At 42.0% G+C, this 23,253-nt stretch overlaps 3 protein-coding genes across 3 annotated transcripts; all 3 read left to right on the top strand.

Annotated features, from left to right (window-relative positions):
• Positions 1–488: 488 nt before the first annotated feature.
• LOC119219795 (small ubiquitin-related modifier 2-like) lies at positions 489–5,675 on the top strand. Its single transcript, XM_037475195.2, has 4 exons — positions 489–618; positions 2,187–2,318; positions 3,888–3,959; positions 4,400–5,675. The coding sequence occupies exons 1-4, from the start codon at positions 598–600 to the stop codon at positions 4,460–4,462; spliced, it is 288 nt and encodes a 95-aa protein (XP_037331092.1). The 5' UTR covers positions 489–597; the 3' UTR covers positions 4,463–5,675.
• Positions 5,676–6,057: 382 nt separating this feature from the next.
• On the top strand, positions 6,058–14,223 carry jpt1b (Jupiter microtubule associated homolog 1b). The gene is made up of 5 exons (XM_037475191.2): positions 6,058–6,267; positions 8,701–8,837; positions 11,235–11,383; positions 12,161–12,191; positions 13,661–14,223. The coding sequence occupies exons 1-5, from the start codon at positions 6,212–6,214 to the stop codon at positions 13,807–13,809; spliced, it is 522 nt and encodes a 173-aa protein (XP_037331088.1). The 5' UTR covers positions 6,058–6,211; the 3' UTR covers positions 13,810–14,223.
• A 4,075-nt stretch (positions 14,224–18,298) lies between these two features.
• si:ch211-188c18.1 (immunoglobulin V-set domain-containing protein) lies at positions 18,299–21,889 on the top strand. Its single transcript, XM_037475232.2, has 4 exons — positions 18,299–18,441; positions 18,539–18,847; positions 19,251–19,366; positions 20,403–21,889. Exons 1-4 carry the CDS (start codon positions 18,375–18,377, stop codon positions 20,484–20,486), a joined length of 576 nt encoding a protein of 191 aa, XP_037331129.2. The 5' UTR covers positions 18,299–18,374; the 3' UTR covers positions 20,487–21,889.
• Positions 21,890–23,253: the final 1,364 nt, after the last annotated feature.

A 23,253-nucleotide genomic window follows, 5' to 3' on the forward strand; every position in this document is an offset into this window, starting at 1 on the left:
ACTAATGACGTCAGCCGTGGGCTGGCGATTCTTCTGCCTGCACAGGTCTTTTACATCTGCTTTGCATGGGTCTTTATGTGGTTGTGTCACATATGTGGACTCTACGCAAGACATACCTGACTATAAATTCACTACAAATTAATACAAAAACTAACAAAATCTGATCAATACATCTTAAGCTCTGTAAGACTGGCTTAAAGATAATTCATGAAAATATGTTCTGTTATTCCTGAGGAAACAAATAAATGTTTGACTACATTAAGAATAAGGATTTTGTTTCGATTTATATGCAATCATACATATTCTTATATTGGAGAGAAAAACAAAATGGCCACTAGTATTTATAGAGGTACAAAAAGGAAAAACATAGATTTGCGCGTTCACGTGGCGCTGTTACGCGCATTGGTACTCTCCCGCCCATGCTGAGACTGCGCTTTCATCCTCGTGATTACCCGTAGCCATTCAACGCCCGGCATTGCGGACGTGCAATACCGCGTGACTGCGCACGCATGATTCGAATATTTTCCACGGGAACGAGTACGTGCGCGCACCCGTATTCTTTGTGTGGAAGCGTAGAGAAGCGCCAAAAGAGTGGCCATGGCTGATGAAAAACCAAAGGTGAGTATCTTCAAATTGTATTAAAAATATTATTTTATTTCACCTGACCTGTTTCATCAAAGCTCATAGAAAATATCTTGCATGTTCTGTTTTACATTGATAAAGTTAAGAGCCAACGTGAAACTACTACTACTAGCGATACCTACTTTGATGGACCGGAAGGTTTGTGCACGCGCATTCACGGGCGCGCATATTGCTTTCTGCTTGATCTCACCGACCAGCCCGAGTCCTCCTCAGAGGCTCCGCTTATTTACATGTGCGCGAGGGAAGGAGGGACAGAGGGAGAATGTGTGTCTGTTCATATCGTTTTTTTCCATTTCCATTTCTATTTCTACTTCCCCACATCTCACAGGGAAAAGTCCACTCCATTTATTTGAACCATCAACGTTGCAGATTTATATTATAAATATGAAATACAAGTCAACAAAACAACAAAAGTTATATGTCATGTTAGGGATTTAGTTTCGCAGCAGTAAATAAAGTGGTTGCGATGATCTCCACCTCTAAGTGATGAACACAATAATGCACCAATGATGGTACTCAGAAGAGGTCAACGTACACCATGAAATGGTGTCTGTCCTTTGACCAATGCTGTTTGTATTGTACCTAAATAACATGTTTATCCTTAATCATGGCTTTAATATCCATTTATTTTGCCGATGAAACATTTTCATATGCCACAGGCTCCACCTCGGCCCAGGCCCCAACTCCTCTTCAGTCTGCAGTTCATTTGATTATGTCACAGACTATTTTTAGATCCAGAAAGAAACTAGTATACCTATTCTCCACTTCGCCCTATGACAATGACTTTACTGCCAATAAACCTTCATGTGGCACTCACATTGTTGTTGCTGAGTCTTTGTGTGGACAGCAGACTCTTTATTCAATATTCATAGTAAACGTTTGATAAAAAACAGATTGTTACTACTTTTACTCAAGTAAAAATCTCAATATGTCTTCCGCGGCTGCCTGCTGTGCCCAACTTGTATAAATATAGGACTTTCAAGGTGCTGCAACAGAATGTAAACAAAAGGAAAATGTGCCCCAAAGATTTTACAGTATACTTAAATATGTTTTATGGAACTGTATAAACTGTTTGGTACAGATTAAAATAACTACTACATCACATTGATGCATACTATTCTGTATATTTTATTTATATTTGCAACATTGGCAGCAATGGCTTGTACGTCAACGTTACTAAAGGGATAGCTGCCTGGCAAGAAAGTTTGAGTCAACCCCACATCTCAAAGCTCTATTGTCTCACAGTATAAACGTAATCATGCTGCACTTAATGACTTGTTGCACCTGTTACCTGTTGCTGTTTGAACCTGTTTATTTATTCAACGGATTACAAAAGATGATCTAACAGTGCATTATAGGAAAAAAACATAATATCAATGGAGATAAATTTGCAGTTCTGTGAAGCTCTAAACCAGATATCTTTGAAAGTGCATAAGTTAAAGCAAGCCAATCACATTTTGTTGATGGAAAATCTGACTCCTCAACTCTCTGGATCGCTGCATGGCTGTGTTAACTCTTTTTGTTCTTTTCTCTCTGACAATCAGGAATCAGTCAAGACAGAAAACAACGAACACATAAACCTGAAGGTAGCGGGTCAGGATGGATCTATAGTGCAGTTCAAGATCAAAAGACACACGCAGCTCATCAAACTCATGAAGGCCTACTGCGACAGACAGGTGGGTGTGGCTAAATATCTGCACACAACAACATCCACAACATCAGTTGTTTAAGATATTTAATGAACGTTAGCCTTAATATTGACCCTCCTGTCTGTGCTTGTTGTGATATTTAGCTTTGTATCAGCAGCTATGAAAATGACACATATGTTCCAGTCCCTTTCCTTCATTATCAACATTTATTTTACTTGCCCGAAATGTATTTGCATTGTCGCTTTTTAATCTTTTTGTAATGAAAATGTGCAGCACCCCCATTATTACTCACACCCACTTGGTAAAATATTTGTCGGGTAAATGGCATCTACAGGCTCTCTTGGAACACAACTAGATGCAATTTGGCCATTATTCTAGTTATTAAGCGTATCCATCTATGAAATCAACATGTCTGCCAGTTAAAGGGTGATCAGAGATGAGTGTACTGTAGTGCAGACCTTGTTGTCCTTCCATCTGTGTAGACGGTGTGGAGCAGGGCTTAGAAGAGCTTTGTTGCTAAGTTATGCTGCCCTCACATCATATGGGAGTCATTATTTGAATTGCTTCATAGTGTAAAGCGACCTCCTGGAAGTATGCACATGTTTGATCTTGTTTGAAGACACAAAAGGCCAACGTTCTAAACAGCGCAATGCTAACCTCAAACAAACCGGTTGCTATGTCTGGGCAATTCACAAGTGTGTAACTGTTTTTATGACACAAAGACTTAAGTTGACTGCAGATGTTTAGGTCAGTGTCGGGATGTTAGAGAATTCATGGTTTGGTCCGACAGACAAGTAATATACAACTCATCCACAGACATTGCAGTCTGCCAAAAGGTTAAACTAACAAAATAAAAGCCCAAAGAGACTCACTACAGAGCCATTCATCATAGTCGTCTCGTCCTCAAAGAGACATTGTTCATGGTTTATTGGCTACGATCCAATTCAAGCTCTATGCAGTCTACAGACTTCTCTCAATATATGAACACAGCTTACAGAAAAATGTCTCTTACTTAAACTGCCCGAAAAAAAGACATTTGTGTCATGCGGCTCATTTTTAAACTACAACAAGAAGCAGGTGTTCTTCATTATTGTTTTATTTCTGTTTAACTTGAGGAGACAGTATTGCAATATATGTCTATTTCCTTCAAACATCAGCGATGAATACAAATGTAATAAATATAATATCTATAGGTTTCCATAAAAGGCTCTGCTTGGGCTGAATGCATGCAAGTATCTATAAATAACATACAATCATGAGGTTCCTCCTCAAGTGAGACAGTGAACCTCAAGTTGCTTGCAGCCAAACTTTAAACTAGATCATTACGTTGGGAAATATGTCAAATTATGATTACCTTTGTGTTTTTTAAATATAATACACGGCAGCTGGTGTGAGAATCACTCACAATGTTGTTTCCCTTGAACATATGTTGTTCTTTCATCAACCATCCTTAATTCCCTTTGTTGGGCTGTGAAATGTTGAAAGAGTTGGTTAAAGTCACCTGATCAGCACTGTCTGTGTTCAATTTCTGAAAAAGAAAGGGACTAACGAGAGCCTTTCATTAACATCAATCGTTTTATGGGTTTGTCTCTCCAGGGACTTTCAATGAGGCAAATCAGGTTCAGATTTGATGGGCAGCCAATAAATGAGACGGATACACCATCTCAGGTAAGTGCGAAGCTTTGAGACAGTGACTTTATACACAAAACATGCTGAATAATCATTCACGGGGAACCTCAAACTGGTGCTCTGATATTCCCTTTTTACCTTCTTCAAAATTAAAATGAAATAGTTATATTATACGTTAAACTGATTCAGACATGCATGCTGCAATAAATGGCGTGAGTATCCACAAATATAATTTTATTGCAATGCTGTGCCAGGCTTAATGTTTTAATGGTACCATATTTTCCCCTATGCAAACAGAAAATGTAATCTCGAATAGAGCCCGACTTCGGCCCTGAGGCTCATAGTACATCCACATATTAACACAACATGAGCACGTCCCCTCACTCCCAATTCTCCTTTCACTTTGTGCGGATCAACTGGAAATAAAAACGATTTTTACTAGACTTCACGTTAATTTAACTTTTTGTTCCTCTTCACAGTTGGAAATGGAAGATGAAGATACAATTGACGTTTTTCAACAACAGACTGGAGGACTCATTTAATCAACTGCATGCTTCGCTATTTTCCTTTCTAAACACTATCAGCCTTCCCGGCCTGTGATAAACAGTGGGCCGCTTCTTCTCGTCTCAACAGATTTCTGTGCAGAAGAGTTGGTTCTTTCTCTGCAGCACACACACACACACACACAAATGCTGGATAGTATTTTCATTATCGCCATAGTTGCTGTTCTGATTTTTGTACATAGACCACACCCAGGGTTTGTTTGTCCACGCTTTGTTGTGGTGGATGTTAAGGACTTGCTCTTGAAGGGCTGCAGCGAGGCTTAACTGAGCGAATGTTGTTGGTCTTGGCTTGGTAAGTGTCCAGAGTATCTGTTCTTAAAATGCATTTTAATCCTTTAGCGAACAGCGTACCCACTTTGGGAATGGGGCTACATTCTCATTTGGTTTCTGTTAGAAGAAAGAAGACTATTTGATTTTATAAATGTTCATTAAGTAGAGGATGCGTAAAGAAATGTTTCATTAATACTTTGACGTTGAAGTGATGTTGGGCTATTTTTCTTCCATAACGTGTCTTTGCTGAAGCTTGTGGAAACCTAAAAAAAAAACATTTAGCATTTTTACACTGTTTATTTGGGATTCCTCAAATCCTCAAAAGTTAGCAAAAGCTAAGGTCTCCTTTGCATATTTAAACCGTAACATTGTAATAATGTTTTAACCTATTAACCTGTATTGTCTTTAAGATGTAAGGAATTGTACAATACATGTCTTTAAAGGCAGTCTTCTTTAAATTAGTTTTTTCCTCATTGAGTGAAACATAAATCTCCACCTCAGGATCACTTACTGACCTCAAAGTTGCCACTTCCATTCCTATTGGTTTTTTCAACAGAGATGACAGTATTTTCTGATTTATAGAGGGATGCAAAGGGATATCAAAATGTCCCTTTGTAAAAACCTTGAACTCTAACATGTCTGGAGGAAAAGATTCTTGTTTTATTTTGTAATATTCAAACTTCTCTCCAGGAAATGTAAGCAAATGATTACATATTTATTATAATACTGCCTCATTTGCATATAAAAAAACGAATGTTCTGGAAAACTTGTAATGCAAAGAAATGATTGCCTTAATATAAATAATCAACTGTTTCCTGATGATATTAGTCACACATTTTACCGTATTAACCTGGGGTTTCTCCCCTTTAAGGCATATGTGTATTGTCTATTGAGATGCTTATTCAAATAAAGCTATTGTCTTTTTGAATGTTCCACTCATTTTGTTGCTGCATCCTCTATAGGCAGAAAAGAATATAAAATAAGCTCAGTCCACATGACACAGGATAGTTGACCCGGGATCTTCTCTGTAGCCTGTCGAAGTTCAGAGTTTTCTTTACCCGTACATTGCAGTTTGACATAATTAGCTGATTTGTACGATCAATATAATAGATTAGATTTTAAAAAAGCCCTCGGGGATGTGGCCTCTACTGTCTGATGGCAGAACGTGAGGCCGAGAACCTGCCACCAACAAGAAGAGGTGATGGCAGAGGTTCTGTCCAATAAGAGACGAGTTCTGTCATGTTCTATCCAATCAGAGCGGGTCGAACGCCGGTGGGCTGGGTCTCCCTGGGCTGGCACCGCAGAACCAGCGGATCTGGTCGTCGTTATGCTTTTCAGTGTCGGGTGGAGTCTACATCCCGTCGCTGCTCTGTGGGGAAGGAGGAGGACTGCCTTTTTTTCTCCATAGTTTCTCGTTGGCTATTACTTGCTGCCAAGGCGCCCACATACTTCTTAAAGATGACGACGACAACCACCTACAAAGGAATGGAACCCGGTTCTAAAAGCAGTTCCAGGTAAAACAAACATGAAAAGAAGGAGCTGAAAACCTTTCCGCGGAGGAACAAAAGAAGTGTGATGCGGACGAGCCCCGTAGCTAGCAAACGCCTCTTTGCTGCGTCCGCCTAACGGCCGCCCAACGGCCGCCTGCCGCTTAACGTTGGCCCGCCGGTCTGCTGGGTTTTAGCGAAACTGTCACGGAGTCTCGCTAATTGCATTAATCTTATTGCCCGACAGATGCACCGAGTAGCTGGTTTAGCTACGCCAAGTTAGCCTGTCTGGGGCTTTTGTAGAAATGCGTTAAATAGACACGCGGGCTTGAGGAGAAGGGAGACGGCGGCCGTTACCCAACCTTGACCCGTCCGCTTTTAACGAAACCTGAGCTTCATACTAAATAACTTTTCGTTTGTTGAGCTCATCTCCTGCGGGGAAATGTGCGTTTCTACTGAGTCGCTGGATGATAATCCACCCAGTCCTCCAACTCTGGATTGCTGCAGCAGTTTCTTTTCCCAATAGAAGTTAAAATAAGTGTACCGTTTAAAGCTGACGGGGCCAGAGTCCCCATAAAAATGTGATTTAAGTAGCAGAAAGAATCTCTGCATATGTCATTATCACCGACATGGCTCATTGTTAGATTGGGCGAATGAAGTTTGGGAGAAACTTGGATGGTCTCCATGTGTAGTTTATCCACGCCTCATCGTCTGCCGAACGAGGTCTGTAGACGTTAAATATTTTCATTATTGTGTGTGTGTGTGGGGGGGGGGGGGAGGGGGGTTCCACCGTAAGAGAGCCACTCATCGCCCCGGCATGCAGCCTCGGGTCTCCAGTAAGTGATGCGTCTCGCCTGGATGCACCCCGGCCCCCCTTTAGCAGTGAAAACAACGCAGGGGGGGGGAGGCATATTTTAATTTGACGCTGTCTCGATAACGGGTCAGAATTAAAGCCCGTCCATCCACCTTGTTTGAGTAAAACTATTATTATTAGTCTTTTGCTCCTTGGTCGGTGAATCGTTCTGAAGTCGCCCGCTGTGTTGTCGGATGATGTGGGGCCTTGGGTGGGGGCTTTGCGCCAGCTAAGCCTGTAAATCTTTCCTTAGCTCTTTCCTATTGCTCCTTTTAAAGACTCCTCTTTTTATTTTTTTTGCGAGTCGCTGGTCACTTCCGATGCTAGTTGACCTCCAAAGGGATCCGTGGGCAGAATTAGGCTAAAAAAAAATCTTAGTAGGCCATCAAAAGCCTCCCAGCCGTCCTTATCAGACAGCCCATCTCTGGGCTTTTGAGTTTAGCCACATCTGCCCTAGCTCCACACCGATGCCAGCCTCCACCCCCTTGAACGTTAATGCCATTTCGTTGATATTATTTGCGGTTTCATTCTAGGGTGGGGTCCGCTGCCAGGCAGCAAAAAGCGCCCCCCCCCCCCCCCCCACCAACCCAATCCCCCCATCGCAATCCATGTGGAAAGCATGAGCTCATCCTCGCTGGCCAGGAGGTGAAGTCTGGTTTAGGCATTAATGTCACAGTCGGAGAGTGTTGTGTGTGTGTGTGTGTGTGTATACGGGAATTGATTTTCTTTTCTAATGAAAAATTCACTCCGATGCAGTTGCTTCCTTTGTTGTCTTGCTTCGAGAGCCCAGTAGGTTGTATTTTTTTTTTTTTTTCTTGGACTCCCATCTGCCCTCCCCGGCCCTGGGACAGCTGCTCAGCGTGTCAGCTGGTGGCTTCAGGGACTCTGAGGAGAGTTTGCTGGAATAAAGAGGGAGGGGTCGCACAGGGGCCTCTGCAAACACACCCAACTGTCCTTCAGCACTGCGAGGAAAAGGCCGTTTCCTCACTCCTTATCGGGTCCCTTTTGTTCCGCTCGTGGTGGTAGGAATGTCGGTGGGTAGTGCGCCTTGTTTTGCCGCGCTGTGGCATCCATGCTGTTAGAACCGTCTATATATATTAGCCCGGTAGGCACATCAGACATGTCACCTCTATTGCACGATGTCGACCCAGAGGGGGCATCACGTTTTTATTCCCTTGTTAAATAATGACACTACAGTGCATCCAGGAAGCGCCTGCCACAACCCTTCCGTGTCACTGCAAAGGAATCTGCGGCGAGGAGTCAGCGGCCAGGCAGCTCCCCTCTTTGATTATATGTGACTGGAGTCAGCTGCAGGGCAGAATTGTCTGTCTGACAGCCGGGGCTTAGAGAGCGGAGACCTTGCTGGTAGCTTGTGTGTTTCTGTGTGTCTGGCATGTTTATGAAAGGGTTAGGGTGGTGTAGGGAGAAAGTAGCAAGAAGCTTGAGGGCATCCTGATGTTATGTTTGACTATTGATTTTTTTTTTTTTTTTTTTGCAGCAGGCATGTGACATGAAGGCCTTTGGTTTTAGTTTGTCCTAAATAGTGGGGGATGGTGGTACAATGTCAATTAAATTTATATTATTATCACTTCTTTGTTGTTCCGTAGGGTACTACGGCCGCCCGGCGGGACTTCCAGCATTTCCTTCGGCGCAGACCAAAACTCAACTCGCAAGGACAAGATGGCCTCCAACATCTTTGCAGAACCTGAAGACCCCCATGCTCATCGGAGGAACAATCCACCCAGTAACTCAGTCTAAGATCCCTTTAACCCCATCTTGATTAAGTTTCCAGGTGTCCATACCAAAGGACTGAAACAATAGGGTTTAGATTTACAAGAATTGTCTGAGTTTGGCACCATGAATAAAACCAAGGACTTAACTCTTCTAATCTGAGTGTGGAAAAGATACAACATAGAGTGTTATTAAGTATTTTTCCATTTGGGTTGTCAGAAAGAACATCCCACTCGTGAAATGGCCAATAGCTCTGGAGTACTGGGATAAGGGTAATTTGAAGCTAGGCTTTGTCAGATGGGGATGAGGATCAGCCCTCAACGGAAAGAAATAGGTCAGTTTAAAAATGTGTCAATTGGTGAAATGTGTGGCCTTTTATAGACACTAAGGCCTTTTTTATTTTGGGTACAGGAGAAGAGGCGGACAGATGCTGCAGTAGGCAACGAAAAACCTTCCAATGTCAATTTAACTGATATAAAATGTCACTGGAAACATACAGCCACTGAGTGCGTTGAAAAATGAACATAGTGACACCTGGCAGCCAGCGTGATAGTCGCCTAGCAAAATTAGCATTTATTATAGATGAAATTTAGCATTTTCATCTTAAGTATGCATTCAAGGATGGGAATATGCACCCGACTACAGTCGGTGTGCAGAAAGAGGAACATTCAATCCCCTCAGCACTTGGATTCCATTTCTGCTCGAGACTGAAGTTACTCACAAGCCAATGGTCACATGTCTCCATGCTGGTCACTGTGGGTGTGGGGAAACGGTTTACATGGTGCATCATGTGCTCTGGATGTGTGGACAATGAAGAATTCACCCTAAAATCATTAGTTCAGCCTCTGACCTTTTATGGACAGCAGCTGCTGACAGCAACGGTCTCTTCCTGCTCGCATTGTTTCATTTGGGTCTAGGTCGAGTTCATTGGAGCCTTCTCATAGTATTTCCACTTTAACGGATACAACTGGCCGAGGATAATAGTTTCTGGCTGAATGAGTACCCTTTATTACTATAACAGGTTTTGTAAGCATTGTGCAATCTGTCTGGCCTCCCCGTGAACTCCTCGGGTAGATGAACAGGCCGCCCCCAGTAGATCCTTTTTAAGTATCAGGACCGTCCTGCAGTATGCATCATCCGCGCTTTCAACGTGGCACTGTCGTTAGTCTTGTTAAAAGGATATTACACAATATTGCGTACACAAACACAGCTAGGATGATGCTATTTAGTAATTTAATCTGAAATTGACAACAGTAAGCATACGTAACCCAACCGACAAGCCCCTCGATGACGCTGCCACGCGCTGAGCTCTAACCTCGCCACGCGGCCTCCTCAAACCAGGCTCCACACTCGTCTCCTCCGGCAGCAGATGTGGACGACTGCTCCTCCACAAAAAGAACGTGCTTTGAGAGTGATGTTGTGCCCACAAGCCGTGGTGCCTTCAGCAGCCCGGGCACACTGAGAGACATGTGTTGATGTGCTTGCTTCTTGTATCACTGAGAGCCAGTGTCTGTTTTTTTTGTGATTTGACTTCATAATGCGCCCCTTATCTGGGGAAAAGCTAATTCTGAAAGTTTGTTAGGGTTTTAAAAAAAAAAGTTTTGATGAGAGTTAAGTTGTCAGTTCCACTGTAGGAATGTGCTGATGTTATGTTCATGCTGACATATAAGCCTAGTGTTAGCCAGGGCCTTTGGCAGGTTGCTTGTCAGGATTTAAGGGTTTTCAGAAACCAAAGCTGTTTGTTTGCTAAAGGGCCCTCAGCGACGTGCCGCCCGAGGATCATTCTCTGATCGGAGACCAGCAGCATGGTGGCTGTTACCGCCTTCAAGCTTGTTTGTCCAACGAAGTTAGCGTCAACATGCATTCATGTCTCGGACCCGGGGGATCTAATGAGGCTAAGTGGAAGGATGTGTGTTGCAGCGATGATAAATGAATGCATCCCCATCCAGTGAATCCGGCTCAATCGTCTGCTGTTTACTGCTCAGAGGATTGATCTGACTCTGGGTTGTAGGAGGTCTTGTTGAGCAACTGAGGCTCTCAACAGTGCTGATTCACTTCAGTCCATTAACAACGATGGCAACTCCCCCATCTTCTTCGGCGGCCATTGTCACCCCCCCCCCCCCCCTCCATGACAAAGGCTGTCTGTCCCCTACCGGGTGGTCACCAGATGTGGCTTTAGTTGTCCACCGTGTGCCAAACGCCGGGGGTTTTAATGTTCTTTCTACTAAAGGAGAATCCAGGCGCTACGGGGTTATGTGGGTTTTGGCAAGCGCGTTGTCCCCCTGGAAGTGTTCCACTGTGTTTCTGGGTCCATTGCAGACTCTCAATCGGCTTTGCTGATGTTTAGTGTTCACTACTGCACTGTGATCAGTCTTTAATTCGTGGGTCGCTCTGTCTCTTACCTTCTCAGCCGGGGAAGCAGCAGGAACCCTGTGCGGGGAGCCGTCAGCCCCGCTGAGGCGATGCCAGCAGCCTCTTCTCTTCCCCAAGAACCCCGAGCCGGAACTGACCACCATCCACAACTCGGGGGCCGCCATGGTGTGGAACCAGAGACGAGAGGTACCGCTGTTTCCAAAAACATAGCTGCAAGCCGAGCAGTGTGTGGTGAGGAGCGGTAAAGCACACAGTCATAGATAAAGTGGGATTCTAAACAGTTCAGTGGAGAATTCATGGGGGGATGGGCGACTTAATCAGTCTATTTTAAAAATCCCCCAGGATGTTGTTTGATCGATGTGATTCGTAATCCCTGGGGAGGTTTAATTTTTCATATGGGAATGTGCTAGTCTTCACTTTGACGGTTAGGATTTTCTATTTGAATCGTTTTTAGGGAGCTATGACAAGGCAGTGAAACAGAAGGTTACTGGTGGTCTACGCCATGTTGAAATTGACTGGAGAGCTAATAATAACACACAGAGACACCATTTACTTATATTTTGATGCGTTCATGCTGTCTCAGTAACAATGAATATTGTGGTATTATCCTGAGGTGATGTTTTTTTTTGCTTTCTACAACAAATAGGACAGCTAATTAACATAAATACAAATGATTTTTCCCCAAAATCATTTTAATTGAAGTGTTTTATGATAATAACCACTATTAGGAAAAATAACAGGATGAAATTTCAGATTTTGGGGTGTGTCTCGTATATACCAGCTGTGAGTTTTGTGATCTGTCGCTCTGGTGTTCCTTTTAACTAACGAGATACAATCCCCTACCTCTTACAGCTTGTTTCATGAAGTTAAATGATTCAGATGACAGAAATACATTTAAAGAAATATGAATGTCCTTAAGTGTCATTGAGGATATCTGATGTCCTTTCTTGGTTTCCATCGTAGGTTGAAAATGGCCAAGAAGAAGCATCTGCTGGTAAGTATCCCAAACCCCCGAGCTGTTAAAAAAGAGGCCTTTAAGTGTTTCTCTCTAAACAGCAGTGCATGACTTAGATTATTTAATCAACGGCGCCAAGGTCCACTATAATAGATCAGCCACTTCCACTTTCACTGCCTCCAACTATGTGGCGTCCCGCGTGCTGCTGGCAACCATTACTTTTTGTTCTTAAAGATACAGTACGAATGTTCTCCTTTTCCAAGTCAACATCCCATGATCTCTTTGATGTGGTTTTTCCCTGTCATGATGGCTCAATGCTCTGTAGTCAGCCAGCTGTTCTTTGATGGCAGGCTTCACTTAGTAAGAAAAGCGTTTTATTAACCTCCAGGTGGAGGTTGGTGAGAGAGTGTCTGGCTGCTCAGATAATGGAGGGTTGAGTGTTTAGAAAATAAAAACTCACTTATTTGTCAGGTTTTCAAATGTTATTGCAGGGTGTATGCTTTTGAAATGTTTATTATTATAGAAACATTAAGGACTTCAGCCAGTTTATCAACATAGTCAAGCTAATTTGCTTCTTGATATGTTGCTTTAAAACAAGCATCATTCACATAGAGAAGGGCGGACGTGAGTGGAATAAACAGCAGACAATGCTATGCCACAAATGTGTGCGTCTGATTTATTATTTATGAAAACACTACCAGTGAAGACAGGTTTATGGGCCCAGGGCGGAGGTGGGTTTTCTAGGACCCCACTAATCACGACCCTCTGTTAGCACTTTGCCTCCAATTATTTGCAAGGGCCTCCCTTAAATAAGATAAGAAAGATGCACTTTGCAAACACCCATCGACTTGTGCATGTTCGATGAACGGGTACAAAGAGCTGAGTAAAGGTGACAATCTGAGCTTCTGGATCCACATTGAACTCTCTCTGTAGTCCTAAAATCCGTAGCACCACTCTTCCAAAACATTTCAAGCAGTTGTCACAGCAACCGCACCACTTGCTTCAGTGTCGAGCCCTGAATATTTAAGTGTCCATCATGTTTAGATGATTTTCATAACCAATATTGCCCTTATTCGTGACATTTAAGTTGTTAAGCCCACTTGAGTTTGCAAATCCAACAGTGATTTGTGCACTAATGGACATGAAGAGCCCGATGCTCCAGCGCTGTGATTCCTTTACAGATTTGCCATCTGAAGTGACACATATCATATGCATATGCAGTTGCTACAATTCATAGCTGAAAGTTGCTAAACCCAGTGAAAGCTAACTGGTGAGGCGACCGCCGCTAGATTAGGTGACACAAAATGTAGGTGTGTGTACTCGAGTTGCGATTCAATCAATTTTCCTGAACTAATTCCTTGAACCTGACGCTCCTTATCAACTTCAGCACTCCCGTAATGATAACTCTCATTTGTAGGTCAGAACTGTAGCGGACATTTTATTCCTTCTCCTGTAATCAGTTTGTCTCACCAGATGCACTTTGTCCTGTCTCTGAATTGCCCCCGCAGAGTCTCCGGACAACGCGGAGGCGGAGCAAGAGGAGCCAGAGCAGCTGAAGGACTCGACACAGCCGTCCGCCCCGTCGGGAGATGCCAACGCTGCCGCGGGCGGCCGGAGAAACCCACCTGGTGGCAAGTCCAGCCTCATCCTGGGTTGAGACCACCTCTTTTTTTTTGTTTTTCATTGGAACGCTTTTTTTATTTTTTAAAAGATAAATACCCCTACCACTCTCTTCCTCTTCATCGACTCGTCACCTTCTTCATTGCTTCTCATGCACTCTCGGCCGTCACATCCGTGGACCCCCCCCTCGTCCTTTCCCTCCACCCTCAAACCTTTTGTTTTGATCCTTTTTTCTATTAAAATAAGAAAACTGTTGACAAGCACTTTATGTATCTCTTTTCCCCTCCTCCATTTCAGCCCATCCTGTAGTGCATCGCGCCTGCTGGGAAAGGCATGACGTTTAGCTTGTCCCTCATTCCTCCCTGTTGTAAATGGTAAAGGAAAAAATAATAAAAAGGATTTGATGCGTGGATTTCTAAATACAATAAAGATTGATATGAATTTGCTGTGACTGATGTCTTTTTATTTGGTTGTGCAAATAAAAAAAAAGTTTCACTTAGCTAATCTATATTTAATCTATATTGCAGATAGAAGGTATTAAAATACTGTAAATTGAGGGAAGTAGTTACAGAAAACCTAGGCATGACTTTTCTTGTGTATGAGTCAGGCTCTGTGGCTGGAGACCTGCCCAGCCAAAGTAATCACAAAAGCCCCGACCCCCCCCTCCCCCCGGCACCCTCCCCACACACACCAATTCTGCCAAAGGAGGTCTTATGACATCACAGGCTAGATATTCGGCTCTTTGCAGCCTGACTGATTTTAAGGAAGGAGTTCATTTTGTTTAAAGTCTGATCCAAATGGTGAATGATTCATCCAAGATGTAACGTTACTTATGAAACCTTCACTGGCACTCCATGAAGTGCTTTATTCCCACATGCTTGTCAGTCAGTTTTTAATGGTGTACACCGAGTAGTTTACTTCATTTCATATATTCAGACACAGCATAGCATAATGTTTTTTTCTTGGACTTCTTTGATTTGAGCTGCTTGACTCCTGAGGAATTATGACAAAGGAGCAACCTGATATTTATTTGAGTTACTTTCTGTTAATGAAAGAATTGCCGCTGAGACGTTTTATCCTGTCGGGCATTGTGACATAAAAAGTAAATCTGATATATGGTCACCTATGTGTGGTGCATTTATGCACGTAAGCCATTCAGCTGTTACAGCCATGCTGATGCCAGAACGCCCCTCCCTGTTTATCTTATAACAGCAGCTATAATTACCAGACCGAGTGAGACAAGAGTGATTATCGTAGAAATTCAACCCCACATAGGAACTCTTGATCATACATTTTCCTCCGCTTGGTCCTTGAACTAGTGAACTATTCAGCTGAGATGGAATAGAAAGGCTCAGTTTTGAATGTTCCTTACTGTGTGACTTCTATCTGAGCGCCTGCTTTGTTCACTCTTCGCCTCTCACAGTGAAGCTGGGGGATCTTTTAGCAGCAATAACACAATGTTTAGAAACAACCGGGCAGGACCCAAAAAGCATCCACGGTTAGTGTGGTGTTTTTCCCGAGCTCGCCGTCGGCTTTCCGCAAGATTTTGGAACAGCGGTGTGCTGAAGCCCCTCGTCGGCTGCCAGAGGCATGCAGAGGTCACCTAAGATCAAGAAAATACCTTCCTGCCCCGGAGACTCGCCAGTATGTTGGAGGGCAGTCAATGAAGGCTTGTCTTTGGTTAAGTGCTGCACCCACTGGGGGAAGTCCTGTGCCTTTTGACAAGGATTCAGAAAGGATCTCTGTTTTCATTGGTAGAAGACATAGTGCTCATTTTTGGTTCAAAATGTCTACCTTGTTTTTCTCTCTCTCTCTCTTTCTCTCACTCTCTCTCTCTCTCTCCAGCTAACACATGCGACGCTGCCGTTTGCTCTTTTTCTCCAGGTCAACAGCTCATCAGTAAAACCTCATTAGAAACAGACTATTTTGTCGATTACCCCCCCGACCCCCCCAAGATCATCCTGCTAATCTTTCTAGAGAGACGGGAGATTACCATTTTCCTCCCCCCACAGCCATATGCCCGGTCATTTAACCAATGTCTGTGATTAATGTGTATCTGCACACATGCTCATTTGCAACTTCCGTGTATTGACCGGGACATGATGCCACATCCAGATGAGGCTCGTGTGTTCCCAGGAGCCTCCCTGAGGAGGAAAAGGATGTGAGAGTGTGGCGATGGGATGAGTCATCTCCGAGCGACATGGCGAGCAATCAGCCAATCAATAACCCCGTTAGGTCACACGGCTCTGACTCAGCAGTTGAGGAGAAAGGAGAGTTGTATGGAGGGATGTACACTGTTGATGTGTTCCTTGGTACCACTGTTTTTCTCTACTGACATGCAAAGTAATTATATATTGTTGTGTGAAGAGATGATTGGTCTCCTCCAGTCTCGCAGTCTAAAAAATATTAAACGCTTTCCGCCCACCAGGAGCCCTAAACAGGAAGCACTGGTTGGCAAATGGACAGGGCCGTTTCCGTAGCAACAAAGGGGGTGTAAAAGCCCTCCTCTCTGTGTCTGCGCCGGCTCACGTTATATCTCTTTAACCGGATGAGACTGAAGGAGGGAAGAGCAGGGGGATGGACAGGGACCTTTTAAAATCTGTCCCAGAGGAAGGAAGAAAGAGCAGGCGGGGGGTGGGGGGGGGTTCTTGAATAGATCTCCAAAGACAATGAAAGCCTTTTATTGATGTGATGGATGTCGATGTTTACAATTCTCTCAGGATAGTGACAATTTAATAGAGTTTGTTCAGGTCAATTCTGCTTCGAAGGGGATTGGTCGGCATCTTATGAAGTCATGTATACACATGATTTCACTGTGGAAGGGCAAAAATATTTATTGTAATATTTACAATAAATTTATGCTATATTTATTGTAGTGTTTTTACTTCTACGTGATTAATTGAGAGATGGGCTCATCATATGATTTCAAATGAACTTCAGAATGTGTCTATTTGAACTATGTTGTAAAAATGCTGAGATTCTTAGTTCCTTAATTATTCTTCATTTTGGAATGAAAAGTGTGAAAAGGATTGTTGTTAATATTAATTATTAATCTTGGAAGCCCCAACAATACAATTCTATTAATCTCCACTGCATTGAGTAGTTTTTCTAATCTATTTTTTATTTAGACCACCCCTTAAATGTGTATCCATGTACCTTGTAGTATCCTGTATCAGTTTATGTTTAGTAACATATTTTGCATTTAAAAGTCCTTCATTAAATGGATTGGAACACATCAAAATGTAACATAAAGCAGATTTAAGGACATTTTTTCTGTATAATAATATACACTATATGTCAACAATTCCAGTCTCTAACAAAAACACATTCTTTATTCATACAACTGTGTTCTGCTGTATTGTCATTTATTCATTATTGACTCCACTTGGTCAGGTTATGTATCTCGCTTCCCCCCCCCCCCCCCCTCCTCCTCCTCCATTTTCAGGCCCTCCTGTTTTGCACAAACGTTTTAGCAGCACAACTGTATTTTATGTGAATGGTTAACACTTCTGCCACTAGAGGGCAATGCAAACAGTGCAAATGAAAGGTCTCCCACCCCGCGTGGTAAACTAAAAGCTAGACCTACTTTCATTGAGAAAGATCTCAAAAACATGTTTATGTTGTCTGGTGTTCATGTCTGATGCTTAAGGGAGATCAAACAAAGAACAATCTAATGTCGGGCTACTTTATCAGTTATGTGACTTCTGAGGAAGAAATATTATTATAGATAGATAATAGATAGATAATTAATAGTATATAATAGTTTTTTTTTAAAGATGATAAACTATTTTATGCCATGTGTGATATTATTATTGCAGCACAGATTAGAGGGGGCAAATATCATAGTGCATAAATTATTTTATCCTCACAGTTTCCCAGGTTGTTTTTTGTTTGTTCAAGAAACCTGAAACCTCAGCAAAAAAAGATTTCAAACACTTTTTTCAAAGATGTATATGTCATGTGATTTATTGTATACGATGTAATCATGTATGTTGTCTGGTTGAAGCTCAGGTAAGACTTGTTACATGTTTAATGTCCACGGTGCTGTAAAGCTTTTCCATCCCTGGGATCATGATTGGGATTTTCTCTTTGTGTCCCGTATACACAACTATTTTCATTAGGTGGGAGTGTATTCGGAGCCGGTGAGGTGGTTTCTCCTCCTTTGTACAAAACATGTTATTTGTCGGCATCATACTCATTAACCTCTGTATAGGATCTAATCTGAATGTACTCATCTTTAAAACATAAAGTATATTCAACTGTTAATGTATCAACACACAGTTCAAAGAGTTTAACCGTGACAGCTATCAATTAAAAGCTCTACTTCGGAACTGAGTTTAACACACTCTCATTATCAAACCTTCTCTGCTACTGCAGGCTCTCAAAACATGCCCCAAAAAAACAGAAAAAAAGAAAAAAGTTCATCTACACTTCCGGTACCAGCTGTGAAACATACAGCGATACATCAACGGGGCGTGATGAAGTCGTCACCTTCTCGCCCACCTTGATTTAGGTCACGTCTCTGTGGTGTGGGTTGAAAACACGAACAAATTTCCTGCAGAAGGGGATACAACAAATGTGCGTTGCTGTGTGACAGTCAGCATGTCGGCTTTCTGTTTGAAGCTCGTGACCACCTTTTGTCTCTGCTGCACAGCCCTGAGCGGCCCAGGTAAGGCCGACTACGTGAGTGGAGAATTAACCACGCACGTGTATTATACCGTCACACCAGACAGGATAGTTCAACACTTTGCTTTTTGTGTCTGCAGGGCACCGTGGAGTGGTGCGGAAAGAAGCTGGAGGATCCGTCACCATCCAGTGCCGATCTGAAACGGGCCGGTACTCCCTGAGTCTGAGTAAGGATCCCGGTAACAAACAAATCTTGGTTGTAGATGACCGGTCAAAAAAAATGACCCCTGCTGGTGAAGTCGAAACCAGATATCAGGTGAATGGAACATTCCCAAACTATGACATTCTCATCAACAACCTGACCTTTGACGACACGGGACTGTACTGGTGCACGTACTACTCGTCTTTGGAGAGGAGGAACACGACGTCGATGCTCCTGGTGGTAGAAGGTGAGCCTCTCCATTCCTGTGTACTCAGGAAATATAGAATACATAGAAGGATAGAGTTTGCAATACAACATGGTGCAACAATGCATTTTAACAGCACGCTGTAACTTAGCTTCAGAGGGGACAGGTACACAATAATTCAAGTATTAACAGACAATTATATACTGCTTATATATGAATTCTCATTTCAACGTGTCTGATAAATACTTTCTTCATTCTTAATTCTAGTTCATTCTTGAATGGAATTTTTGTAATTTTACCAAAACAATGTTTTTATAGTTTTAGGATATTTCACCCAAAATGGAAAAGAAAATCCCACAAATTCCGATGCATAGACAATATACCATTATACTCGAAGCAAAGCATTCTCCAACTCTGGGCTGAACACACTTTCCATTAATTACAGCCACGACACTCAGGTGTGAGCAGCGAAACGACAATCTGATCCTGGTGTCGCTTTTGATCTGTGCGGCCGTCCTGCTGGTCCTCATCGCATGCTTCCTCATATGGATCATCTCCAAGGTGTGTGTGTGTGTTTGTTTCTGTGTTTGAATTGTGTTTGCCAATGTGAATCACCATCTCTGATGGCATCTTAGGGCATATTTGCCATGTTACTTGTTATTCTTAAAACCACTCTTCTGAGAAACACTCATTGTCTGGAAGTAAGGTGTTGGTTGTTACACTATTTACTCGAGTGGGGCTCATCATCTAAACATCTTTGAATAGTCATTCCCTTCAATTCAAGCTTGCCGTATTGGCTTGAAATGTGCATCCCTCATTTTCCAACTAATCTTCACAAAGAGGTAATTAACCATAAAGAACACTCCAAAGGGGGGAGATGGTTGTCACAATGTTATCTCAACAAGATGAATATTGAAAGAAGGCAAGGAGGCGGAAATAAATTTGAATGTTGACAAATACGTAACTTGCATCCTGGGACACAAAATGAGCAAGGAAACACATCCTAAAGCCAGCTTATAAAACAACATAGACAACAAAACGAACAGGACTAACAATAGTAGCCGAATCAACTGGGCTACACAAATTGACTACCTGAGGTACAGTGATGTGTAGGTTCTCAACACTCCAACTAGGAAGGATTTGCGTGCTCACTGGTTGCACATGCAACACCTCAATGCAACACTTTGATGGGGATGTGACAACCCGTATGGCAACCAACTACAAAGAAAAAGCATCAAGGTTAAAAACAATCTAAACTTTAGTTTTCATTTTGTGACAATTATTTTGTGATAAACGCGTTGAGTAAAAAACGTAGATGAAAAACACTGAGGGAGGGAAGGGGAAGAATAGTGAATGTGACAACCAACCTGTGTGACTAATCCCTTTCTCCCTTACAATTATGTGTTGAGTTTCAATGTACAGCAGCCGCATGACAGCAACCTGAGCTGGATTAAAAATAGTTTATTCTTGAAATAAAACATCAAGTCCTCTTCATCTGAGTCTCAGACTTATAGAACCTGTCCTGATGCAAAGATGAACGAATGCAATAAACATCCCACTCATTAAGTAACATGTTGCCATTAATATCTGCTGACAGACCAGGATGTGTACAACAAAGAAACCGCGGCACGTCCCCGGCAATGATGTTTATGAGGACATGCGTGCAACCATCAGACGCTGAAGATGTCGGCGTGCAGGCGATGAGTCTGCATCGCTCCAAGTGATGCATGCAACAAATGTTCCTCAGCGCGATCTGCAAGACATCTCTTCGGGCCTCACGTGTGTCTGGGTGAAAGACAATACAATCATAATAAAGCAGGACACACTTTTGAACGTAGAAAGAAAAACAATATTCTCTATCTGTATGTCTTTTATTGGCAGGCAAATGAACTGGATTGAACCCTTACATGTATTTGTGATGTAAATATGTCTTCTTTCATTTTGTACATTTTTTATAGCTTTTCACAAATCATTATATGTAAAAATAAAAAAAGGGTACGGTTAACTTGTCATACAAGATGATACTATGTATTGTGATCATAATGGCTATAATTAGGTTCCTACTGAATAAAGCAATAAACCACTGGGATTAGTTGACATGTCTTAAATCATTTACTAAACCCGGTGGTTTCGTGGCACCGCAACCACCAACCAGCGTCTGATCCATCCCGTTGATGCTCAATGTGTTAATACACTGTAAGACTTTGATGTAAATTTACAGTGAAATTCCAACAGTTACTTACTGTATTGTGCGAGTACAGTATACTGCTGCAAAAGCAAGGCATTCTGGGAGTTTTAACACTTGCTTCCATTATCCTAACAGCCAAGTATTGTTTTTCACAGTAATTTACTGGGTACTGCTAATCTGAGGAAAGTAAGGATGTATTTATTTTGAAGCTTAAATCATTTGAATTATAATATATTACATGTAATGTCATTTAGCTGACGCTTTTATCCAAATCGATTTACATTGCATTTTTAACCAATGTTTTTATTCATTTAATTTTTTTAAACCATTGCACACAGTGGGAGTGGTGTGCAGCCCAAGGGTTTGCCAGAAGCTGTCTTGGAATTAACCCAGAGAGAGGTACAAAGGCACGAAAAGGAAAGGTGACCAGCAAAAGGACCAGTAAAATGGTCCAAAAAAACCTGACATCCCGGAATCCCCATTCCTCTTGTATGACTACCCTGTCATACAAAAATGTCATATTTCAGTCTTTCACTCACTGACCACCCAACTCATTCACGTTGCTTTTTGTATTCATATGGGGTATTTTTGATTTAACTTTCTCTACAATTTCCAAAAAGGCATTTGTATTGTTTTGTTTAATATTGAAGTTGGCTAATTGATGAGCACACAATTTTGTTTAACAGCATGGATCCGTCAAGAACAAACCCCTTGTGTATTGGCAGACTCTTTGCTTTTGAAACTGATTAGTAATGTTATTTGTTAAGTTTATTTAAGTACAAATGTCAGCCCATTACTTACTTGGATAAACACACTCTCACACACGCAACTTGTCCATTCCATTTTGACTTGTATATATTATTTTGGTTTGAATATTCAAATTTGTTATTATAATGTTTGCTCAAACTTATCCTATTCTAATAAACAAGAAAGTTGTTATATCCTATTATTTGTCAATGTTAATTTTAAAGATGCTTCAACTACAGTTAATGTTTTGGGGTAAAGAGCTGCCAGTGAAATAGTTGGATTTTTAAAATTAGTTTAGCAATATAACTTACATTTTGAATCAATCAAGTTACTGTAAATTGTACAGTATTTTACAAGCGAAACTATTAACAGTAATGTGTTGTACCTCTTTAGATTTACACCATTTTACTGTACATTTGCAATAACCTACTGTATTTCTTTTACAGTAGGGGGACTGTAAATTTGACAGTATTTTACATTAAAGTACCATATAATTGCAATACAGTAAGTTGCTGTATTCCCTTGATACAGCACAGGTACTGTAAATCGTACAGTAACTTACAGGTTAAACTGCTGCCAGAAAGTTACTGTAATTTTACAGTGAAAAGTTTTACAGTAAAATTACAATAACTTACGGGCAGCAGTTTCACCTGTAAGTTACTGTAATTTGACAGTGAAAAGTTTTACAGTGTAGACAAACCTGTCAACACCTGTTCACTACAAAAGTAAAGGTGATGGCATGATACAAACCTGGATTTGATGGTAAACTTGCACTTATTCTGGTTTACGGTTAACGTCAAAACAACACAGGAGAATCTGCTGGCTTGTTTTTGACATAAAATATGTTTTTTTACAAGATTTTTTGGAAAACTGCACAACAACTTATCAATCAAGCCCGAGGGCATGTTTTCACTGATCCAAATAGATCAAACTATGTCAGTCGAGACAAGCGGTCATTCAAACTGAGAGGCGCCGTATGAGTCAACACTGAAAAGGTCGCAGAGAAAAAAAAAAAGAAATCTCATTCTGTGGCAGCGTGCAAGAATGTTTACTCCTGCAGTGCGTCCGTGTGGTCACGAGCCGAGGCGCTTTTTAAATTTTTTTCTTCCAGCAGCACTGATCAGCACTCCGAGTGTGAAATATGTGTTTACTCTGGCTGTGGGGCAGGTGTCAGAGTGCGGTGTGTGTGTGTGTGTGTGTGAAGATGGACCATCTAGAACAACTTGTAAAAGGCCAGAGAGAAATGGAAACTGGCCTTTGAGGTGAGCGGTGTAGCACTTAACCAGAAACTGAGACCCCTCCAACAATGAGAGACACAGGGGGCCCATTCGCAGCAAAGACCCGGCGCGGCTCCACCGCAAGATCACAGCCGCTTTGCAGACCTTTTCTTTTAGCTTTACTTCATCCCTCCATTGTATTCATCTAGACCGTTTTGTATAAAAGCGGAGAATGACTGAAAGTGCCTCTGCAGCGCTTTCCATAACTGCAACAACTTAGTTACAGGAAACACTAA

Source organism: Pungitius pungitius, chromosome 12 (assembly GCF_949316345.1).
Source record: "Pungitius pungitius chromosome 12, fPunPun2.1, whole genome shotgun sequence".
NCBI classification, from domain to species: Eukaryota; Metazoa; Chordata; class Actinopteri; order Perciformes; family Gasterosteidae; genus Pungitius; species Pungitius pungitius.